The sequence below is a fragment of the Taurulus bubalis genome, assembly GCF_910589615.1.
Source record: "Taurulus bubalis genome assembly, chromosome: 1".
NCBI classification, from domain to species: domain Eukaryota; kingdom Metazoa; phylum Chordata; class Actinopteri; order Perciformes; family Cottidae; genus Taurulus; species Taurulus bubalis.
In genome coordinates, this window is record NC_136589.1 from 33151276 (window position 1) to 33174594 (window position 23319).

A 23319-nucleotide genomic window follows, 5' to 3' on the forward strand; every position below is an offset into this window, starting at 1 on the left:
GAATACAACATTATCTAACTCCCTTTTTTTATTATTAAGTTGTAAACAGTTTTTTTATTTTTTATTAAGTTGTAAACACATGAGTGGTGGTACACATGAACGTACCTGTGATTGGCAGAGCGAGTGAGGTGGGATGTTGTTGTTTGTGCATGTTCAGAAGTTTTAATGGTGTTGACTGTTGTTTTGGCGTAGGCTACGGCCCACAGTAGCCTGTGTATTGTCCCTGAGTAAACCACACAATAAGCAAGATAACATCTCGTAGCTTTCCTGACCAAGGGTCAATACACTAATATAAAACTGGAAGGAATGTAAGGGTAATTGAAACTTCTTTTTTTACCTTAATATGCACATTTACATTTAGATTAAAAGGAAAATATGAGGGTAATGCACTGCTAACAACCCCCATCTTAATCTACATGATCCCAATAACTGGTAATTCCTTACCAGCCCATTTAATATAAAAATGCTTTGAGAATTGTTCTAGCAAGGTGTAATAATAGTGTTAAAATACCCATGTATCCTAAAATACCCAGCCCCTTGACTCAGGGTTGAGGCCCCGCTAATGAGTGTAGATGCCTGTGAATGGGGATGAGTAATTATGCACATTTGAAGGTAGCAGGAGTAGAATGATAAAACAACTGGAAAACAAAGGTCCCTTCGCTGTTTACCATTCCCTAATTTGATTCCTAATTGAGCGTACATAACACAATGTTTACACCAAAATATTCTGGCAAAGACAAGCACCAATGGCAAAATCGCACATCTGAACACACCGTACTCTTCTCTCCAGTGGGCTCTGAGAGTGTAACCACGGGAGGCCCAACACCATCAACCAACCCCAACACCATCACCTCGACCTACTATAAGCATCTGCACCCTGTCATGCAGATGCTGCCATTTTCACACAGCAAAGAGGCTGTGCGACATAATAAGGAGGCCGGAGATCAGAAGTAGAGTGGAATTGGAGGTGGATGACAAGAAAGGAAAGTGGAGGATAAACATGAATCTGGCATTTTAAAATCTAATAGTGAGTTTAGTTCATGGCCTCAGGCTGTAGCCTGCGTCACTGATGGCAGGACAAGATGCAAGGTTGGAGAACAGAAGAGGAGATGGGTGACGTGAGCATTACTGTGATGGAAAGGTCATCGGCAGCAGCAGCAGCACCGCCTGCTGGGACAGCGACGAGATCAACCATCACAAAAACAGAAACATCAATACAATTAAAGCATTCGCCAGCGAGATGTTCCTCCAGCTGTACTAGCATATCCGTTCATCGCCCCTGCTGCTATTATGCCTAATGGGAAATAATGATAAAAAAGCTCTGCATCAAAAGAGAAGACACAAATTATGTGTGAAGCGTGGGAGAGGAAAAGTGACCAGGATCAGGGACATAGAGAGTGAAAAAGGCAGCTGCAGAGACGTGGGAAAGTGGGAGCAAAACAAAGTGAGGAAGCACTAAGGTATGCATCTTGTCAGTCAAATTGCTGGTGGCAGAGTCCCGCAATATGCGAGATGTGCAAAGCAGCCATTTATCATTGCATACTAAGAGACGGCCAAGCTATTATTTCTGACGGTGGGGACGGGGACTAAAAAAGGCTGGATAATAAATGCATCTGTCCTGCCCAACGTAGAAAGCTCCTTTCATGGTTCAGGATGGGTGTGGGGATTGTTTTTTTTTTTTATACATACAAAATAACGATTCTGTTCACATCAGCCCCAGGCATGACAAGAAAAGCTCAATGGACGAATGACTTGCATGCATGTAAATGTTTTTGGGAATATTGAACACAGACAAAACGGATGTGTTCATCAACTGTTCCGTTGCAAATCGTGAATGAGCACAGAGGCCGACCCAATTATCTGGCATGCAATGCACCTGCAGCCCTGCAATCCTCCAAAGGTAACCAGGCCCACAGCACATCTATATTCATGTCATATTTACATATGCATGACCTCTACACAACCTTATCAGAACGCTGTATTCCCTTCCCGACAGACCGACAGACACGCACCATCACACAGAAACGATGTGTGTGTGTGTGTGTGTGTGTGTGTGTGTGTGTGTGTGATGGTGGATTACAGCCCCCGTCCCACCTGTCCAAATCTGGACAGCACTGACCTTTACCAGGCAGCCTTAGTCAATATACTCCGAGCTATGACACCAGCAAACATATGTGTTATTGTGTGTGTGTGTGTGTGTGTGTGTGTGTGTGTGTGTGTGTGTGTGTGTGTGTGTGTGTGTGCGTGCGCGCGTTAGTGTGCGTGAGTGAAGGGGTAAGGGAATTTGGGACCTCCTTAAGCCACATGAACATGTTCACACATTGTAGGATTGACGGAGACCACAGGTCATTCATCTGATTGCAGAGTGATTGATGGACAGCGGACAAGTGCATCACAGCAGTCTCAGAGCAAGGCTTAATTAAACATGCACATGACACCTCCTTGTTAGGTCTCTGTGACATTGTGGGCTTTGTGAAAGGCATCAACTTTGAGGGGAAGAAATAGGACCAACTGGGAAACTGGATTAACTGTAAGAATGGCAGATAGCCATTAACGCGAAGATAAGGTTGCTTGAGGCATAGTAGCAGAACTGTGTGTGTTTGTAAAGGAGAGAAAGAAAGTCAGTTTGTGCATGCGGGAGATGTTTGAAGCAGAGTGGTTTGATTTCAGGTGTTTCCAAATAAATCATTAAATCCATCTCAGCAGCCCACATATATGCCTTATCCCATTAGAGATGCGATTAAAAAACAATTGCCTTGCGTGTTCACATTCAGCACGACTGGAACATAAAACACAAAAATGCACACAGTGACACACACTGTGCACCACGACACTGTGCTGTAGCAACACATTTCCCTAATGAATACACTCACAGCTGAATACACATGGCAGAGCATGACTGCATGAACAGGGTCAAACATGATATGCAATGACATCATATATGCAAGAATGCACACATGCTCATGCAAAGAAGACAGGTTAGACACATTTTTGTAGATGTCATGTGTGTTGTCACATGTCAACAGTCATGCACACATTCTTGTTGTCACATTTTGCATGCAAATGTTGCACAAGGGCCCTTCTAAACTGCATTTGTACATGGGGGTACACCGGAGATGGGGTAAGAAGGAAACACATGGGTGCACACATATGCACAAAACAGCCTCACACACACACACACACACACACACACACACACACACACACACACACACACACACACACACACACACACACACACACACACACACACACACACACACACCCCATTCCTGGCCAGGACATATTGGATTAGGAGTGATTTTTTTTTTTCTTTGCTCCCTCTCAGAGGTGCTAGATTAAATGCCATTCCCACTTTACTACAGGAGGCTCGGAAATAAATCATACTATCCATATACACGCACATGAAGAAATGTACACACACACACACACACAACACACACACATACATATTACAGAGAAACCCTTACACAGGGAGATATATAACATGTTGGCACACCCAAACACTAAAGCACCTGTACGGTCCAGCGCGTCTGCTCTTTGTATTTCAATCACTGAATCAATGGTTCTAAATTGATTGTAGCTGAGCAGGGGCCAGAGATGTTCCTCCTGGCTCACTGCCTTGGCCCTCTATTGATTGGATCTGAGAGAGCCAATTGCTTTCACACTGGATTAAGGTGTTCCGGAGCAGTGAGCACGGAGAGAGAGATAGAATAGGGTTCGTAACATGAGAGACACACAAACAAGGCACTAGGATCAGGCCAACAACACTAATTAACAAACTAAAGGAATACCTTACCCCCAAAGATACCATTTGTATATCAATAATTCACCCTGTGTTACCTCAAATTCTTTAGGAAAACTTTAGTTTTTCTCGCATTCCTCCAATGGATAATTCAAAAACAGAGAAAAGTCTTGATGAATGAAAGTAAATGAGGTGTTTGTGTTTCACAAAAGAAAAACTACACCAAAATATGTGTTCGCAATCTCTTACATAACTTGTGCAGTATGATCCAAATCTCATGTATCCAGTCTTATATATTCACTACATTTAAAACACATGCATCTTCGCCAAAACAAAGTTCTCCACAATAATGTAATGTGACACACGGTGATTAATAGATATACAAATGGTCATCTTGGGGGTGAAGTATTTCTTTAACAACCCCTTTATATGGAGGAAAAGACCAGGTACCATGACTAGTGCACTAACATACGTGTGTTACGCACGCACACGCACGCACGCACGCACGCACGCACGCACGCGCACACACACACACACACACACCTCCACATTGCAATCCTACAATTCAGACGGTACTAACACAGATCAAGGGTGTAATCTCATTTGACCCTGGAGCTAAGTAGCCCAGGGCAACAGCATTACACTTCAAAGCTTCACTCTGAGTTTGTTACACATTCCAGCTCCAAAGTCTTTTGCACTGTAACCTAGTGGAATCAAACTAAACTTCACTATCAGCCGGCATCACATGATCCATTCTCACCTTGATTAAATAATAAATAAACTGCGAAAGGTGTGTGTGTATATATATATTTTCTTTTCTTTACATACAACATCGTTCTTCTCATTTATGTCTCTCAAAGTCTGCATTCACCCTCCCTATACCACTAGGGGCAGTGTTAAGCAGGACATCCACTCAACACCCCATCACTCTTCCTCTCCATACAACAATTAGCCACCCCTGCTGGGCCTTCTGTATGGAAGAATGGGAAGGGAGGAACAGGGTTAAGGAGGCCCCAGCCTCAGAAAGGACGGCCCTTTTGTCCGGCCCAAGTTCTCCTCTCAAATCATTTCCACAATGGAGAGGCTTCCAATCCAGATTAAGCCCTTATGAAAATGAAGAACTGTGTGCTTTGAGATGGGGCCGGCACAGGCGACATGGACAGGGTCATGAGAGCCAGTAAAAGGGCCCCTCACTCCGAGTGCTCACGGAGGCGTTTCTCAGGGAGCAGCAGGCCTATTCACATGGCATTAGGGGTGTAAAAGCATCACATTGACTGCGTGAGTCAGGCAAGCTTAATATACATTTGGCTAATACCCCTATTGTGGCACTCCCTCTTAGACTGCTCTCCTAGCAGTAGGAGGACAGTGGCAGAGAGGGTATTAAACAGGCAGTACAGATGAGATAGAGAAGGAAAACAAGAGAGGGAGGGAATAGTATTTGCTGGCCCATTCATGCCGTGATGGGTGTGAAGCACACACACATTCATGCAGGTACACACGCACACACAATAATATCCCTATAAAAAAGGCTGCTGTTGGTCCTGTTCTTTGCAGTCCGACTGACACAATGAACTGAGCAAAAGTCAAGAAACTCAACAGACATAATGGTAGGCCAACCACGGTAGCCATTAAAATAAAAGGTCAGTTAATAGGGATGTAAGAGAGAAAGGTAGGCAGAGTGAAACAGTGAGAGGGAGAGAGCGGCAGTGAGATTGTGAAATTGACTGAGTGTATGAGCATGTGTGCCTTTGAGTCCCTATCAGTCTGTGTTTGGTTCATTCCCCAAAGGGTCTTATTATGCTTTGCGCTGGCTGCAACACAAAGGCAGCGTCTCTGTATCTCAGCCCATCCAGCTCCCCCAGAGAACATACTAGACACAGCAAATCCATTTGTTTGTCAGACTTCTGCTCTGTACCGACTTGGACTAATCAGATATCATTCTCTTTGAGGAGCATACCACTGCGCCGTCTGGCCTAGCAATACAGTAACACTGGCCCAGCACTAAGATACCATCTCTGGGCTTTAAGAAATTACTTTTTGTAATTATAAGGACTGTGCATAGACATCATAAAACAATGTTAGAGGGCACATTATAAAGGTATCTCTCAGTGCATTAACGGCAATTACTATTATCTTTTTAGTTTTTCACCAATTACAGATGAGCATTGTCGTGGGTAACTATGTTGTTGGCACTAGAATTGGTAGAGGATTAACCACAAAAGAAAATATGAAACCCAGGAGCACAACACAGTTGTGAACTGAGGGCAGATTACATATTTCGACTGTGCACAGAATAAATTACTTTTAAAGAATGAGAGAGAGACTATTGAATACAAAAGACAATGCACCAGTGATGGCAGGACACACCTATAGGTTGGTACAATAATCCATATTTATTGATTGCACGGTGACAAAGTAGCCTCATCATTATTCTCGGTACTCGTCCATGTCTCGGAACACTGCAATTGTAAGTGACGGGTGAGCAGAACAAGAAGAAATAGAATACCGAAGATAAAGGCTATCAACTTGAATAGAGTGGGTTGCAAAATCATTCAGTGATCACATTTCATGCGTTGCATGAATTGTGTTTCACATAATTTTGCAGTGTGCAAAGGTCTTCTCTTTGAGTACAAAACATGAATTGAACTGAGTCCGTTTAATTCTGCAGATTTAATTATTATGGACTGGAATGGCAATATCGCGGTGTTGATTGAAATAGATGTATTAAAGAACTTTATCAAGTTTTGACCTTTTCTGTGCTTTGAATTGTCATCTTTCTTCTTTTTTTTGAGAGACAACATATTATGTCATGGTGAAGTTCTGTAAAATATGGTGCTCGATGCAGCCAATCCAACAAGAGATACCGTCCACTGCAACACGTAGGCGGCAGCCAACCTGTTGACACAGACTCTGTTCTCACTCAGCAAACGTGATGGGTTTTATTATGAAATGCAGCCCAAAAAAAGAGGCCATAAAGAGGTTAGCAGGCTTGATTAGACTCTATAAAACCACACTCACTTTGAAGATTTCATTAAAGTCTGGTTGCTCCAGCCGATGAGGACACGCTAAGCTCTCACATCATCTAAACTGCACACTCACATAGAAACAAACAGGGACAGGCATGCATATGAAGAGCCACACAGATCTGACTACAAGTCTGGATATGCTAATTCCTGTCTTGGAGAAAAGCTGCAGCCCCCAGCCAGTGTGGGAACTCAGTAAACAAATGGAGCACAAAGCACAAAGTGCTCAAAGAGAGGATTACCAAGTCGCTCGCTTTCTCTTTTGCCTTTTTTCACACACACACACACACACACACACACACACACACACACACACACACACACACACACACACACACACACACACACACACACACACACACACACACACACACACACACACACACACCACCTCCTCCTCCTCTCCCCTATCTTGCTTCCAAAATTCAATATTCACGCTATGTCTTCTCCAGTGGGCGTTTTCGGAAGCCAGCCATAGCAGGGGGTCCTTTGCACGAGGAGTGACAACAAAGCCAAGATCAATAATTTGTCACAGAGATGGCCAGATTGAGTTTAGGCTCTTTCTGTCTGTAAGTCTAAAAAGAGTCTATTTTCTGCAGAACCACATGTCCTGACCCAGAAAAGTATAGGCTGTGTTTACTGCCAGTGAAAACATTCAATTAAATGCACACAATAACATAGTGTGATGCGGATTATGGGAGTTGTCTAATTGTCGGATAATTGTACATTGTGAGGGTTTTGAGGTTGTGTTTGATGTGACCTGCCCAGTTAGAAGGAGTCAAGTTGGTTTAGGATTTATGCATGGTGTCATAGCAGATTACACATACATAATTCTTCAAGTATGTTTAATCAGGGATACTTAGGGAGCACTTAAAGTGGAACTGTAATGCTGTTTGCGTGTGCGGCAATTATTGCCAACGTGATTAGGTTATGAAATTGGACACGCAAAGTTCAGCTTGAGTTGATGGAAAGCATGTGTGTGAGTGTGTATGTGAATTTGTTCATTTGTGTGCAGGCCTCCCACAAAACAGAACACATATACTGTAAGCTTTGACCTAAAGTCCAGAGATTTTGAGCTCTGAATTGATTTCAAGCACCCATAGACAGAATCAAAACAAAGCATGGAAAAAAATGCACTTTTGGCTCATATGATTGGCTTATTGCAAAGCCTTATGTCTCCATGCTGACTGTATTGTATGCTGAGCAGATTCACTCAGTCCATATACAGGAACTGTACAACCTCATCTCCCATTAAAAGCACATGTTTGAGCTGTAACTTGTGAGACTTCAACAGCAACATTTCTGGTTCAAATCAATTTCTCCTTTACATTTAACTTTAGCTTTGATAGCGACAGTTATTAAATAGATTGTACTCAAGAAGAAAGATGCAAAAAATCCAAACCTACCAAAACTGGTAAAATAAAAGCAAAACTACTTGCATTTCCGGATGAATAGATACCACTCTTTATACATTAATGAAACTGACCCTTTAACCCACTCCAGTAATAGAAAATGTGGCCACCACCCATTTCATGGCTGCTTTGCTGACTAGTTTTCACTGCGTATAATTGGCCTACTATATTGCAATTCAATTCTAATTAGATCGTCGGTCCACAAGTTCCACAATATAACCTTGACTAATCCACGTATCATTCTGCTGCTGCTGATAACCTCCAGGAAGGGATGAGACAATTTCCTCGAAGTGAAATGTGTCCCTCTGCCGTCAAACCCAACCGGCCTGGCTGTGTTATTAGCCGAACAGTGAATATTGATGGACAGTGATGAGGCAGAGGGGGAATCAACAAATGAGGGGCGATGAAGAGGTGGGTGCTTGCACTTTCTCAACCGGGGTGGAGGGGGTGGGGGGACTCTGTGGAGAAGCTCCCCATGTCTTCTCATTACTGCCTGCCACAGCGCACTCCACAGGGAGAAGAGGAGAGAAAAAATAAAAGTCGCAGTTGCGGTTTTGCAGAGGCAGAAAAGTACAAGGAGATGGAAAAGTTAAGTTCTCCACGCAATACAAATTCCTTTTGACGTTTTAACTTTTGGTCCCTTTTGAAGACAACACAGAGATAGAAACTGACACTCTTCTATAGCATTATTGATGATGTCTTTGCACAGAAAAACACCAATCATAACTGAAAAGCACAAAATGAGGAATGTAACGGATGGGGGTCACGGTTGGGGTGAGGGGGTGAAGTGGAGCCCCTCGTGCCCATGGCCTTTGTGTTTTGCCAGCGAGGGTGACATGGGCAAATCTAGCAGAGCCCCAGCCATCTGCTAAATGTTAGGGGTCCTTTATCTCCCTGTCCCTCACTGGCCTCAACACCCAGTGTCCATCACTAATAGAGGAGAGGAGAAGAGAAGAGAAGAGAAAACTTATGGAGACATGACTGAGTCTGAAGTAGAGGAAAAGATTAAGAGAACTGAATTGGATTTGGCAGTGAAGATTGGAAGAGATGTGGAACATTCTTGAAAATGCCTTTCTGTGCAGCAGCTAAAGGAAACAGCGAGTGAAAGATGACAATGAAATGCGTCGGGGGAAAAAAGCCCAGTGACCAAATACATGGCCTGTAAGGGACTGAAGGTTAGACAATCAGACAAAAAAAAAAAACAGGGAGTGAAAGGGAAGACTAGAAGTAGGAGTATGTGTCGCTCCATGCGGGATAAAAGCAGCTCTGTGTGTGGGGGCTATTTCCATAATGCGTGAACAACATCTCTGGATATCCCTCACGTTATTAGGGACTGACTCTGCTGTTGCAGTGAGAGCAGTGCATCTGTGTTTGGGGTCATTACAAATATTCTATTTAGGCCTTAAATTCAAAGAGTCTTTTGTTCGGGTCACACTCATTCACCACTACTCTCTACCATCCCCCTATTCAGCCTATTGAGAGCCATGGAAACAAGAAGTCTTTCACTCTCTGCTCTCTCTTACATCTTTTCTCCGTCTCTTCCTCCCTCTGCCATTTTTGTCGTGGTAACACGTGGCCCTTGCAGACGTACGACTAATAGGAACAGGAAGAGTCAGGCGCTTACTTAATTGTGCTTCAAGGTGACTCTGTAGATGCTGTTGCATCTGTGAGTGTTGGGGAGTACACATGGATGCTTCTGTGCGAATTAAGTAAACTCTGTGGAACGTAAGTAGACAAGGCCAAATGGGCTGGAATTGGCTCTAATAGTTTACCGGGCCTTTGTGGGTCCTTTCTGCCAAATCCTTTCCACTCTGATAAGACACATAAGGAAGTAATCAAAGCCTCTGTGGAGCGGAAAACTGAAAAAAACAAACATTTACAGAAAATAGCTTCCAAAGCTAAACTTTAAAAGCTTTAAATACATTAAGTGGTTGAATGTGTTTTGGAAGTAATTTGAAATAATTATTATCCTTTTTCGCTTCCAATCTCCAGCGCCTAATCTCTCTAATACGGAGAAATAAGCCGGCAGGTGTCAATGACAAAGAACTCTATCGGGGTTTATAAGGTTTCAGGCTCGGGTTAATAACATGATAAATGTGCCTGGAACACTACATTTCACATTTTAAAAATGCACTCATGGAAGAACACTTTTTCTGAGTGTATGCCCAATATGTGTGTTTATGTGTGTGTCAGTGCATGTGCGTGCTCGCGCTCCATGATGGCAGCCATTAGACAGGAGTAAGGCAGCCATGATGAATCGGCACTTAGCCCAGGGAAGCGCACTTGCTCAATGGGCTGTGAATCTCCCGCTGCCACTGTCAGCCAGCAGAATGTTAAATAAAGTTATTTGAATATTTGTAATATTAATGTGCCAGCGTGTCAAAAGCCCGCTGAAGCCTAACGGTGAGAGAAAATATGAGAAGATTCATACAAGGACTATCCGGCTGCTCTGGTGAGAAATTCAATATTACATTAAAATACCCCACTAAATAAATACATCATCATGTATACTGCGTTAGATTCCATGAGTTTTATAAATAAGTAACCAGAAAATATTATGGATAATAATATTAGTCATTATGTTTCTTAACGTCCTATTTCACTTGTATTGTAATTCACATCTTTGCTCCCATTCCAATGATTTTACTTTCCTTTGTCTCCAAGTTCATGCAGTTGAGAAGAAGATGAGCAGTTATGATCTTTGCATAGGAATGGCCCACCGAGATAAAAAAAATAGAAATAGAGAAGCAATAAGCTTTGAGCATGGTTAACCAATTACAAAAGAAGACAAAATATAGAAGAGGGCCTCATAAAATAAGACTGCCAGCTTTATAGACTCCAGGCAGACATTTATCAGCTCATAGGAAATTTCGTTCCTCAAAGGAAAAAAGTGAGAACAACAAAATAAAGAACAGGCAGTCCAAAGTTTTTAATTTCACAGTGTGGCATTTAGCCCTGTTTACTCTGAAGGAGTATGGGCCACATCATTCACTTTTAAGAGTTTACACGTCAGAATAATTACTTTAGCGGGGAGTTTTAATCACTCCATATATGAGAATACAAGGAACATTAAAATGATCAACGATTGTATCAGATTATTAAAAAAAGAAGAAAAGATAACACGGATATGGATGTGAAGCAAACCTACAGTAATCAAGGTGATTCTATCAATCACTCAGCTGGAAACCATGACAACGACCATGAGAGGGTCCAGTAAAAACATCAAATCAGTCACTTGAGATGACCAGGATACACACACAAGACAAGCTCTGCCTTGTTGGTGGAGGTACTGGGGTGCTATTTGGAGTGTCTCTGCTCGGTTTAACAGGGAGGTGATAAAATATTTAGCAGATTGCTTACATAGCCAAGGGGTAGAGAGAGGGAGAAAGGGAAAAAGAGGGAGAGGAAGAGAGAGAGAGGGGGGGGGGGGGTACCCAAATGGTATGTGTGGGAGCTGGTAATGAGGATGGCATGCTGGTATCATCGTTACAGAGCACAACAACTCAACATGGTCTCTCTGCCCAGCTGACGGCCTCTCTCTCTCTCTCTCTCTCTCTCTCTCTCTCTCTCTCTCTCTCTCTCTCTCTCTCTCCCCACGACACCTGTCACTAATTAAAACATAGATTAGAGAAAGCGCAATCAGGTAGGGGGAGGCTCACGCATAGGCTCATGCATTTTCACTGGAGGGAATAAATGTATTAAAAATGTAAACCTAAAAAAAAGGTAAAACCTATGGATTTGTGCGAGCTTGAAACATTAACTATGGTAGACTGAATGTGTGTTTTGTCTTGACGTCAAAAGGTTAATATACTTAACACCTACTATTGTCCTTAGCCAGTTTGATATCAAGCTGCGCTGATTATTTCACATATTCTACAAAGCATGGTGTTGAGTAGGCGCATGTTTTACACTTTATTTTTCCTATAATATCTTCAAACAATATTGTAAAACAGTAGATTGTTTAGCCTTGCTCAAAACAAGCAATTTCTTTTCATGTTTTATTTCCCCCTGTGCTTTTAAGCACCACCGTGCCTCCCCATCCCTATGTTATGTTTCCTTCTCATGTTGCTCTCAATGAGGGAAATTATTTCAGCGTGGTCTCATATTCGTTTTGTTCCTGTTTCTGTTACTTCATCTCTAATGGGCAATTACTTCAGACCCAATGTTGAGGCCGTGTTATTGCACCAACCTCCAATTGATTGGTTGCCCGTCGTACTCAGCTTCCGCAAGCACTTTAAGGTTAGATTTCCCTGTTTAAATAATGAATTACAAGACCATGAATAGAGACTTTGTGGAAAATAAAAAGGTTGAGAATGCTCTTATTGGAGGGGCCTCTCAGGAGATGAGAAGGGAACAGATTCAAAACGAGTCTCCAGGGAATATGCTAGTTATGAGAGGTGGGAATATGCTAGTTATGAGAGGTAGAAATGGCAACATCATCTGTTTCTCTCCGTCAGTGCAACTCTTTTTCTCTCTTGTGTGTGTCCCGATTCTTAAGGTCAACCCACACAACATTGTACAGTAGTCTAGTGCAGCTACACACTAACAACTCCCTCACTCCACAGGCGTTTTTTCACACCTCCAATAATGCTACATTTCCATCAGAGAGAGACATGTCAAACTTAACACAGCAGGAAGTCCACTTGCTGTGGGTACATAGAGAGGGAAACCAAGAGAAATTGTGGGAATTAGTAAAAATATACATCTCCTCCTCTGTTCAAAGAGTCTTTGTAGTGCGGTGGCTACCGGGGGACTGTGTATGTGTTTGTCCCTGTGTGTGTGTTTATGGTGCTCACAGCAGTGCCAAAGCCTCCACTAACACAAGCCTCCTACCAACACTGGAGGACACCTTAGGCTTCAATAACTGGGGCTGTGAGTGTGTGGTTGAGGTAATAATAGAGTAATATAATAATGGGAGGAAAAAAAGTACATTCTGTGGAGAAATGGTGGACAAAGACAGACACGGATCATCATCCAAGTAGCTTTGCAAAACAAAAAAGTACTTATCCAGTAAAATATGAAGGGTTGTTTTATTGTGTTAGAGGTTAGGAGAGGTTGTTTGGCTAATTTGCTTTAAAACTCCTGTACTTAACTTTGCCTCAAATATTTAACCTCCACACACTGCTTTAATATGCATTCTCATACGTTTATAGATTACCTAATGTATAACGACAGTAAAAACTAGGTTGAAAGGCCCAGATTTATTTAAAACAAGTTAGTTAAACAAGCTGGGATTAAAACAATAGGACTCAAATAAATAAATACAATAAACTTCAGTTCCATTGGTCAGATGGCCACTTGAATTAATATGAAAAAAACATAAGTAGTAACTATTTTTGATTGTGTATCATGAACATAAAATGCATCAAATTTGTCTCATCATAGATCCTGCTTTTTCATCAGTTTAAAACTTTCTATTGCAAATAGTGACGCTGTAGTTAGAATGTCACACAGTTGGAACAAAGATTGGCAGCAAGGAAACTAAAGCGTGCTAACTTTAAATTATTAGTTTGCAAATAATGCACTTTTTCTCTGTGTGGGTTAGTATAGATAGTTGCTTTACAAAATATGTAAATTACATCTACATTCCACTAAAAGAAACGATAGCTTTCGTAGAAACAAACCTGTGAACAATGTAAAACACAGTTGTGATGAGATGGCAAAGTTAGATGTGAAATGAAAACTTCCATTAATGAGCTAACGAAAGGCAACCAACTTTTACTTTGTCATTTTCATTTGAAAGTCATTCCACAGTAGTCCCGGTGTCTGTGTGTGTGTATGTGTGTGTGTGTGTATGTGTGTTTGTTTTGGTGCGTTTGTTAGTGTGTGGGTGTGTTTTGCGTAGGCCATCAAACAATGTGAGAAGGATACAGTTAAAGCAGTCACACATATGTGCTTTATAGATATGTGGCACTCTCATATCTGTTTTCTGATCAGAGCAGATGTGCGTCAATCAATCTTATCTGGGCTCCACACACTCTGGAGCTAACCTCCAGAGGTAGGCCAACCAATACTGCACCTTACTGAGAGCTCTGAGCCACTCATATTATCATTAGACACCTTGAGAAAATGTTCTCTTTGTATCTGTGTGTGTGTGTGTGTGTGTGTGTGTGTGTGTGTGTGTGTGTGTGTATGTGTGTGTGTGAGAATAACACGGTGCCGAGCGTAAAGGTGCATTAGAGGACAGACAGAATAAGAGAGAGAAAGTGACAGCTTGAACTGAAAACTCAGATTAACCTCGTCTTTATGTGCACGCCATTATCTATTCCTTAGAACTTTGTCTTCCGCACATCATGCTGAGGCAGAATCAAACCTCTCGCCATCTGTAAAGTAGGCTGCACAGAAGGCTGGCATTCGCAACAGATTAAGAATCAATGCTAATGTGCCTTTCGAGTATGCCGGAGGTGGATGTGATCAAGGAAGAAGTACGGCACATCATGCTCAGCAAAACGCATGAAACAAAATCTATTCAAACATTCCAATGATGCGGAAAACCTGTGATCCAAGGTACACTGACGCCTTGTTATATGCAAGCCCAAAATAGCACAATTTCCTGTCACCTGTCTTCAATGAAGTGATTTGTTCTATTATGAGTGGTCCCTCATTTAAAAAAATAAAAAATAAGAGAGTGAATGATGAAAAGCAAATAATTTGAAAGCAGGGTGCTTGCAACTATCAGACAACACTATCAAATATCAACTATCGGATGTTGATGACAGATGTATGTAGTTCTACGTATTACTTACCTCGACATACGTTGCCATTGTCAGGTTCAAATCCAGCCTTGCATGTGCAGCTGCCGATAGGAACCATCCACTCGCCATCTCCATTGCAGTACAGCTTTATGGGCACATCTACTTCTTCTGAGTTGGGAATGCAGATTCCTCTTGCAATTACCAGGGAGGTGCTCTCAGCCCCGGTCATGGTCTCTGGAAAGATCGCAAAGTTCTGAACCACACTTGGGCACTTCTTATAAAACACCCTGACTGACAGCAGAGACATGCAGGCGCCATAGTCCTGAAAAGCCAGATAGAAGCCATTTTTAGACAACGGGCCAAAGCTCCGCACTTCCGTGTTGACCTTCATCAGGCGTCCGCCGAAGTCCACCTGCGAGAAGCTTTCGTCTGCAGCAATGGTGTCCACCTTGAGGTAAGGTGCCTCCATCCAGAAGGCGGTGCCTTTAGTGGCAATGACGGCGTCAGATTCGTAGTAATAGAGATTAAACGTCTCCTTGCATGAGCCAGGGACGTTGGGGATGGAGCTGCAGTCGCGCACGGTGAATCGAATCTCCACATAGATGCGCTGCGCTCCACGCCGATCGATGAAGGTGGTGAGGAGCCAGTTGTTTTGGCTGGGCTCGAAGACATTACACACCTGGTAGGTCCTGATTGTGTTGAGGTTTTCATCATAGCCACTCACCTCCTCCCACTACAGAAAGAGAAGGACAGAGAAGAGTGCACATGGTTGATTAGTAATCACTGGTGGTACGGCTGTGCTGCTTTCTCATTTTTTGATAGAGAATGCTAATATTGGCTGAGCCACAGAGAATTTTTACACATATCAGTAATCTCCCTAAGGCACTAAATGTAAGTCTACTTCCTGGATTAACAGAAGGGAATCAGCCTGTCGAGCTGTGGGGTTTATTCAGCCATTGAGAATACGCACGTCCTTCTTTTTTTGGAATTATAAACAATTATTTAAGCGCAGCAACAACAAAAACACCACGTCTTGTTCTCTAAATAAGCTCAACTGCTCTAGTATGTGTACTGCCACTGCATAAACCCCGTGATTACTTTGGATGCTCTGCTATTTGCAATCTATGCCGAGCTAGACCAGGCGCACAATTGACACATTACAAAATGTGGTTTGTAACCATTTCAAGATTATGCACTTTTGAAATACAATTAGAAAGATGGGGAGCCAAGAGCCGGTCTGATGGAAAGGCATTCGCCTGCAGACCGAACTCAAATATACTGCAGGGCATTTCTTGCAGGTGTGACCTAGAATGTATGTTGGATGAGAATCAGAGGCTCCTTGGGGTATTAACTCAGTGCACAAAATTATGATGAAAATGTGCCATTACCGTTTGGCTGGAATCACTGCGAATAAAAAGATGGTTGCCTAGAAGCTTGCTTTCGGATAAACATGTTTGAATAACTGTCCAGCTGCACACAAGCTGGTCAGGTTCAAATTTGTAGAGACAGACAGTCTACTTATATTCTAAATGTGATATTTTTAATGTGCAAAGCTATTTTAATGTGTAATGTGTGTGTGTTATACTTTGGCATACAGCTGGAGAGCAGACTGGGGGAAAGAAATTCAAAGGAAGAATGCATTATGACAGTCACATGAAAGCCACACTGACTTGAAATTAATATTTTGTGGAGCAGCGAGTGATTTGAAACAGTTTTATTAATTTTTTTACATTTTCCACTGTCTGTAATAATAACATTATTTGTACTCCTATTTGAAGAAAAGCTTGGCACACAGATTTATTTCTCCGACCCCTCAGATGATGCAAACAGCTGTATGCCAGGAGGAGTTAATGAGGTCTACAGAGGAGAGGGTGGGCGTCCAGTTAGTTCAGGTTTCTTGTAAGCATATATTTCCTGGTGCTTCCTACTTCTTCTGACCTTTAAAGCCCCAGCTGCCCATACAGACCTAGTGGTGAAGTGAACACATCAATTCTCCACACACAGCCCCGACAACCGGTCAGACCATGAAAAGGATTCTTCAGAAATATTGTTGGTTGACTCAATAAAAAAAAAGTACTTCGATAAACATAGGGGGGCATCACACATTTAGGGTTTGAAAATAAACCAAACCAATGAATATCATGCAAGTATTTGGCCCAAGGAATACATGACAATGTCTGGGGGAGAAACAGGAAGGCTTGGGTCAGGTGTGTGCAGGGACAGGGAGGGGTGGGAGAAGACACGTGGAGAACAGTGACACTGCTGACATGATAAACGAGTTTACAGAAATCTGAGGTGCAAATTAAAGTTTTTTTTTCACCGCTGCTCCCTCAGTGCCCACTCTGCTGTACTCTTCTCACCTCTCCTCTCTTCCCCTTCTGTTCTCTTCCCTCGTCTCTGCTCTGTAATGACCATTCATCAGCATTACAGGAACCTGTCCCTTTCAGCACTGCCTGTTCATTAATACAGCCAGCCCTAGGCTCCTCTGCACCCGTCTGCTCCAAGGAGGGGGTCCTCACCGCCCCCCGTCTCGCCAAATGACCACCATCTTTCACGCCAAAGAGAGGCCCGAGGCATCTCCGATAATGCCCGTCTGAAATCTGTCCAGATATTCATTGGCTCATATAATAATGAACTGCAATCTCTTTCCTTTATCTCCTCCTCAGTAGATAGTCGGTGTCACCATTGTGTCAAAGACAAAGAAAACTATTACAGGTGCATCAGTTACTTAGCAGAAATCAAACTGTTCACATCCCTCCAGCACTTAGTATTCAGCTGCTATTCACGCCTGTGTGTGTGCAGGGATCGTGCTGTTTATAATTTGATGGTTTTCCGAACACATATTGATTTGCTGGACGTTGTTTTGCTGCTGAAGAGCTTGAGGCTACACGGCACATTTCTGCATCTGTAGGTCCAAAACATTTGATTACTCTGAGTATTAACATCGATATGAATTCTTAAGTATTGTTATCATTCCAACAACGATGACATGCGTGTGACACTGCAGTCACATCAATACTCCTGCCTAGGTTTCCTATTTCAATTCCTTTGCTCTTCCTTTTACATCATTTAAATCAAATCTTTCTCCAGCACTTCTCCATGACATCTCTGTGACCTTGCCAAAGGAGAGAGAAGGCATCATCACCTGTCACCTTACTGATAATGGAATTCCCCGGTCCTTGCATCCATTTGCTCTTCAAAGATGTGTGTTTAATTTAACACCGTTAGTCCTGCGCTGCGTATATTTAGTTCATGCAATGTGGATATGAGCGAACATGCACGTTCGAGGCATGTGTCATATCGGCTCAAGATGAACAAGGTGTGGAAGACTGGAGAACACAGTGTGATCTCTGTGCTCCTGAGTCCTCTTTTGGACGACCTCAACACGTGTTTTCCCTGCTGGAGATGCCGTTTAAGTTCAGATGTTAAGAGATAATGCTCTCTGCCAGGTAAGAAACCACAGAGCAATAGCGGATGTGGAATGCATCCTAATGGAATTTAAGTACAAAATAAAATGAAGACAGTTGGTAGAGACATTAGACGGATCAACATCACTTTCGAGAGTTTTTCATGTTACTCTATGAAGTCAGCTCTCACCTAAACAGTTTTACTGTACACATTTATGCATCACCATGTCTATGTTTTATCATTACCGATCTCACTGAACACAAACTTTCTTGCTGATGAAAGAACAGACAAATATTGAAAGTCTCTTTACACAACACTTATTTTTCCGCCAACCAAATGTACCCATTGGCTCCACTCTAAAAGCTTTGCTTTTGCCAGTAATGTAGGAGACTCTCTTCCCTAACCCTGATTATCAAGTGGGGCCATTGTGTGTGTCATTATGGCTTCACTGTTTTATGGGCAGTAGCTGGAGATGGAGGAGCTATGGATTCACAGAGCACTTAATGTTTGTTTTAATGACCAGTCACAGCTAGCTGAGCTAGAAGCTGAGCAAAAAGAGAGGGCGAAGGAAAGAAAAGGACAGAGTGATGGATAAAAGAAAAACACAAGGAATCAAAGAGAAAGGGGGGTAATATATTCAAGCTGATGTTCCCCTTCGCACAGCCTCAGCTCACTGCCATCAAGCCATCAATACTCTGCCCTCATAAAGGCCATTCATCACATTGATCTCCTGCCATTACCTTCAAAGGCTAGAATAACACAGAGCAGCTCAGATGGCCACAGTCTTTCTCTACCACGGGACCACAGCGTCCAACGGTGAGCTCACACAGGCTGAGAGTAACCTATCAGAACATGGATGTAACACCTGTGGACCATAATGGCAAATGGACTGGACTAATGAGTTATTTTGAGCAGGCACAGTGGCAACCGGACAGGAGCTACCGCACACATGCTGAAAGATTCCAGTTAAGCTTGATACAGATATAACAAAAGCTATGGAGAAGAGGTCTGGCCTGAGAATAGTACAAAAGGTTATGTCACCCATTAACACCACTTTCATCTCTTTTTTTTTTTTGTTTAAACACAGGAACTTTTTCAGGAACCTTTTTAGGACCTAATACATTTGCATTGCTTTTCAACTCGAGGAACCGAGACCTTAATGTAGTTCCTGAGACATGATTCATGTCCCCCAAAAGTCCCTGCCCTGGGGATTTTTGCAGAGCTGACCATTGCTGATTGGTCAAATGCAAGTACATGGGTGCCAGTGGTCTGGATGTGTCAATGCTGTTTTTACGTACTAAAGTAACCAGACAACACCCAGCAGATTGTCACTATTTGGGAGACAAAAGCCCTTTTCTTTTCCATTTTTTACAGGACCTGTTTGGTGTAGGGAGGCCAGGGGTTGCCGCAAAAGGAAATTCAGAAATAAAGAAAGAACAATACGACTTCTGATCTGATGTACGGTAACTCTACCCTCAATCATACAAATTAGCCAAAACACTTGGCAGCCATAGGTCTGGTTGTGGCTCAGGCTTAACTACACATACTTAAAGATGGGTCTTGACTACTTTAAGCTCATAATTTAATGATAGACAATTCACACAAGATGGAGAAAGAGAAGCATCTATAGGGCTGATCTTTGACCTCCAGTCATCGGTCTGATTCTCAGTAATCGGTCTGATTCCCACTCACATACTGCTTTTAATCCATCAGCACCAGTTCATACAGCTACATGCTGAGACATACTGAGCACAGGTGGATGACGAGCAGCTCAGAGCATTTCCACATGTAAAGCTCCTCTGCCTAGAAAGGTCTACAAAATGCCATCGCAAATAGCAGATTAGTGCCTGGAAATTGTTTCTTGAACGGCCAGCAAAACTCCCATTATTCAGTCTGATTATGGGCTTTTACAGCAGGACCCAAGGCAAGAGGTGTAGTTAACAGTGGACAGCAAACAAACAAATGTAACTGCTCCATCGCCATAATGCCTCCCTCAATGTTGTCCCAGACTACGCTCAGCTGGTGCTGTTAACAACTGAATGATTTGTGCCCTTTTCAGTTAAAGCACTCAACTTTGAGCTTCGCCTTCAAAGGGACAGTCAGTCAGAGAAGTTGCTGTTTTTTTTCTGGGTGGAATCCCCAAAGAATTCTAGGACTAGATTGTGTTTATATAGTGTTTCTGCCAACAGTGGTATGTCTGGGATGAAATGGCTGGCACATTTGTGAACACTTTCTCCCCAAGACTTGTCTGTTCATCTATCAATGTAGGACTAAAACATGTGAGTGGAGGCAAGCAGGAGATTGCTTTTCATACTACAAGCCTAGGATGAATATTTCAATAATTAACCTATTTGTTATTCATGGCAACAGAACATTGTACCGAGGCAGGGAAAGTATACCTTCATAGAATCAATTTTTTAAATAATTAGGCATGAATAAATCAGCATTTAAAGAGCTGGCTTTTGATAAATAAAAAAAAAAGAGAAAAAAAAGAGCAGGGAAGGGCGCACATGCAGGTGAAATTCACATTGACATATTTGCAAAAGGCCAAGGTCTCAGAAGGACAGTGGATTATAGCTGGGCATGAAAAGGTGAGATAGGGATTGAACTCTTTATGCCCCTGCTGAAAGATGCTCATCTCATTTTGCAAAACTCAGACAGTTTTTTCTTTCACAGGCTCCCTCTGATTTAGTGAGGATATTCGAATTTCAACCTTTCGGTCTGTTCTTTGAAGTCAAAAGAACGGACATGTCATGTAAAGCAACAGTTGGTTTGCTTTGGCAACAATAACTGCAGCTACGTTTACTCACACATCCTCTTACAAGCTTTGAGACACATGCTGGTCTTGTGAATTCACCTTTTCTGGAAGCTACTCCTCCTCCTCCTCCTCCTCCTCACACATACACACACACACACACACAAAATCAGACTTGGGCCTCTAAAATATGCGGTGGCATGATTGCTATTATCATTTCTGATCAGCTGTGTTATTGAATGAGGGCTGCTCATACCAGACCAGTTGCATGGGAATGATTATTTTGTGCGGCATCTGTGGCCTAGTTCCGCCCGACTGAATGTGATGGATGGGGAGGAAATGGTGATGTCTGAAACACTCCCAGTCCTGCCAGATCCCAGCCACTCTATAATTACAGTCCCACCGTTTGACTCAGCCCAAATAGAACTCTGTCTGTCTGCATCAGAATGAAGATCGGCTCTCGGACCACGCCCAGTCCCCTGATCAATACATTTACTGAACTGAGGTCTGAGGCAAGTGAGCTCATGCTGATGTTGCTAAGAATAAACAAAAACTATTCAAGGCATTTTTGCTTTATTGATACTGGTGGCTTTCATACCAAATGTGATGTGAATGTTTGTTCATAATGAGTGAGAAATACGCTGCGTTGACATATTATATGCAATTTGGTCTCCATGCTCCCAGATGTCTTTGATATGGCTTCTGTTCTTAGATCCTGTACAAGATGCACATAATGCGGCATCACGCTGCGCCATTCAAGTGAACAATCCTCTCAGGCGCCCCACTCCTCTATCCAACTTTTGTAATATCATTATTAACACTTGCATTTTCAATTACGTGCTGGTTGATTTGAAGCGGCAGTCGATCTGACTGAAGATATTTTTAGATTGAGCTGCTAGTGAACACATCCCTCCTCGATATTCAAGATTCAAGATTTTTATCTGTACATATGACAATAAAACTGACAGTTACTACGCACAATGAAAAGTTTATTTTGCTAGCTCCTCCTTAATAAACAGAATTACAAAAAACTTAAAGTAAAAATAAATAAATTAAGAATTAAGAATTAAAAGAAAAGAATCTTATAGCTAATTTGTGCTAATATTGTAGTATAAATGACTACTGTAGTTACTCAGTGCAGGCTGAGAATGAACACAAAAGCTCTTTATTTAAGTCAAGAAGAATGACATTTAAATGTTAACCGCAGGCAATTTAGCTTCAACATTCCTATAGATATAAAATATGAAGATCATATTATTAAGACAAACATAATTGACAGAATGACGGGTGGTTGAGCTTATATAAGGTTACTTGATAGAACAGTAGGTGGGAAAACAGAAACAAGGGAATTATACAGCAGCTGATATTTAAAATAGAAATAATGTCCACTGGACAACTCCTATTGTATTCAATAAGAGTTGTCCAGTGGACATAATTTCTATTTTTAAAACACTGTTTTACCATTAAAACATATGGCAATTAAAATGAATGGAGATGGTTGAATTATGGCAACACTACTCTAGATTAGACTCTAAATACTCTAAACTAAGAATTGTACTACACATTTCACATAGTGTTACATATACATGAACATATTCTACAACAGAAGGAATTATGAGTGTCAGTAGTCTCCAATTATGTATTTTGTTGCTAACAAATAGTAAAGTGGTAATTTGTGCAGGCCTGTGTGGAATAAAATAGTTTCAGATGTTTACACAATAATCATATAAGGCCCAAATGAGTAAGCCTAAAAATAAACCAGTACAAGTTTTGGAAAGCTTCATTCACTCAACAATGCATTCAAAAGGACAAAACACGGTGAAGGTGATTGTGTTGAAACAGAGAACTGTTTCCTGAAGACTTTTGTTTCAGGATGACCTGGTAACACCCACTCAAGTAGCTTCATAGAAAGCATGCAGCTGACTGCCTCAGCAGGGCTCTCAGTTTTCAGAAGCAACATTACCTCCAATCACCCTGTGCTAAAGGCTCAACCGTATGGATCTGTTGTGGAGGATCATAAGCAGGACGACTTAATGGTTCATCACGGCTGTGTGTCTATATTGAAATTGGAGATGTGCCCATGCACCAGCAGGTATGTAAAGAGAAAAAAAGAGAAAAATATAAAAGCGGATGACGAAGGACAGGAGAGAGAGATAAATTCACAGATGGAGCAGACATTAAAAAAAAGAGTTTAAATTATTCAGAGTGGACAAGAGGTATATAAATGATGAACACAAATGGAGTGTATTAACAAGGGGTAAAGGGAGGGATAGAAACACGG

At 42.0% G+C, this 23319-nt stretch overlaps 1 protein-coding gene across 2 annotated transcripts in view; it reads right to left on the reverse strand.

The window, feature by feature from the left end:
* ephb1 (EPH receptor B1) overlaps nt 1–23319 on the reverse strand; it is a gene marked incomplete at both ends in the record, with an annotated part of 136596 nt that overhangs the window by 61671 nt on the left and 51606 nt on the right. For both annotated transcript variants that reach the window (XM_079227671.1, XM_079227672.1), the window contains one exon: nt 14927–15608. In XM_079227671.1, the coding sequence (XP_079083797.1) occupies nt 14927–15608 (682 nt within the window). The remainder of the gene's footprint in view (nt 1–14926; nt 15609–23319) is intronic.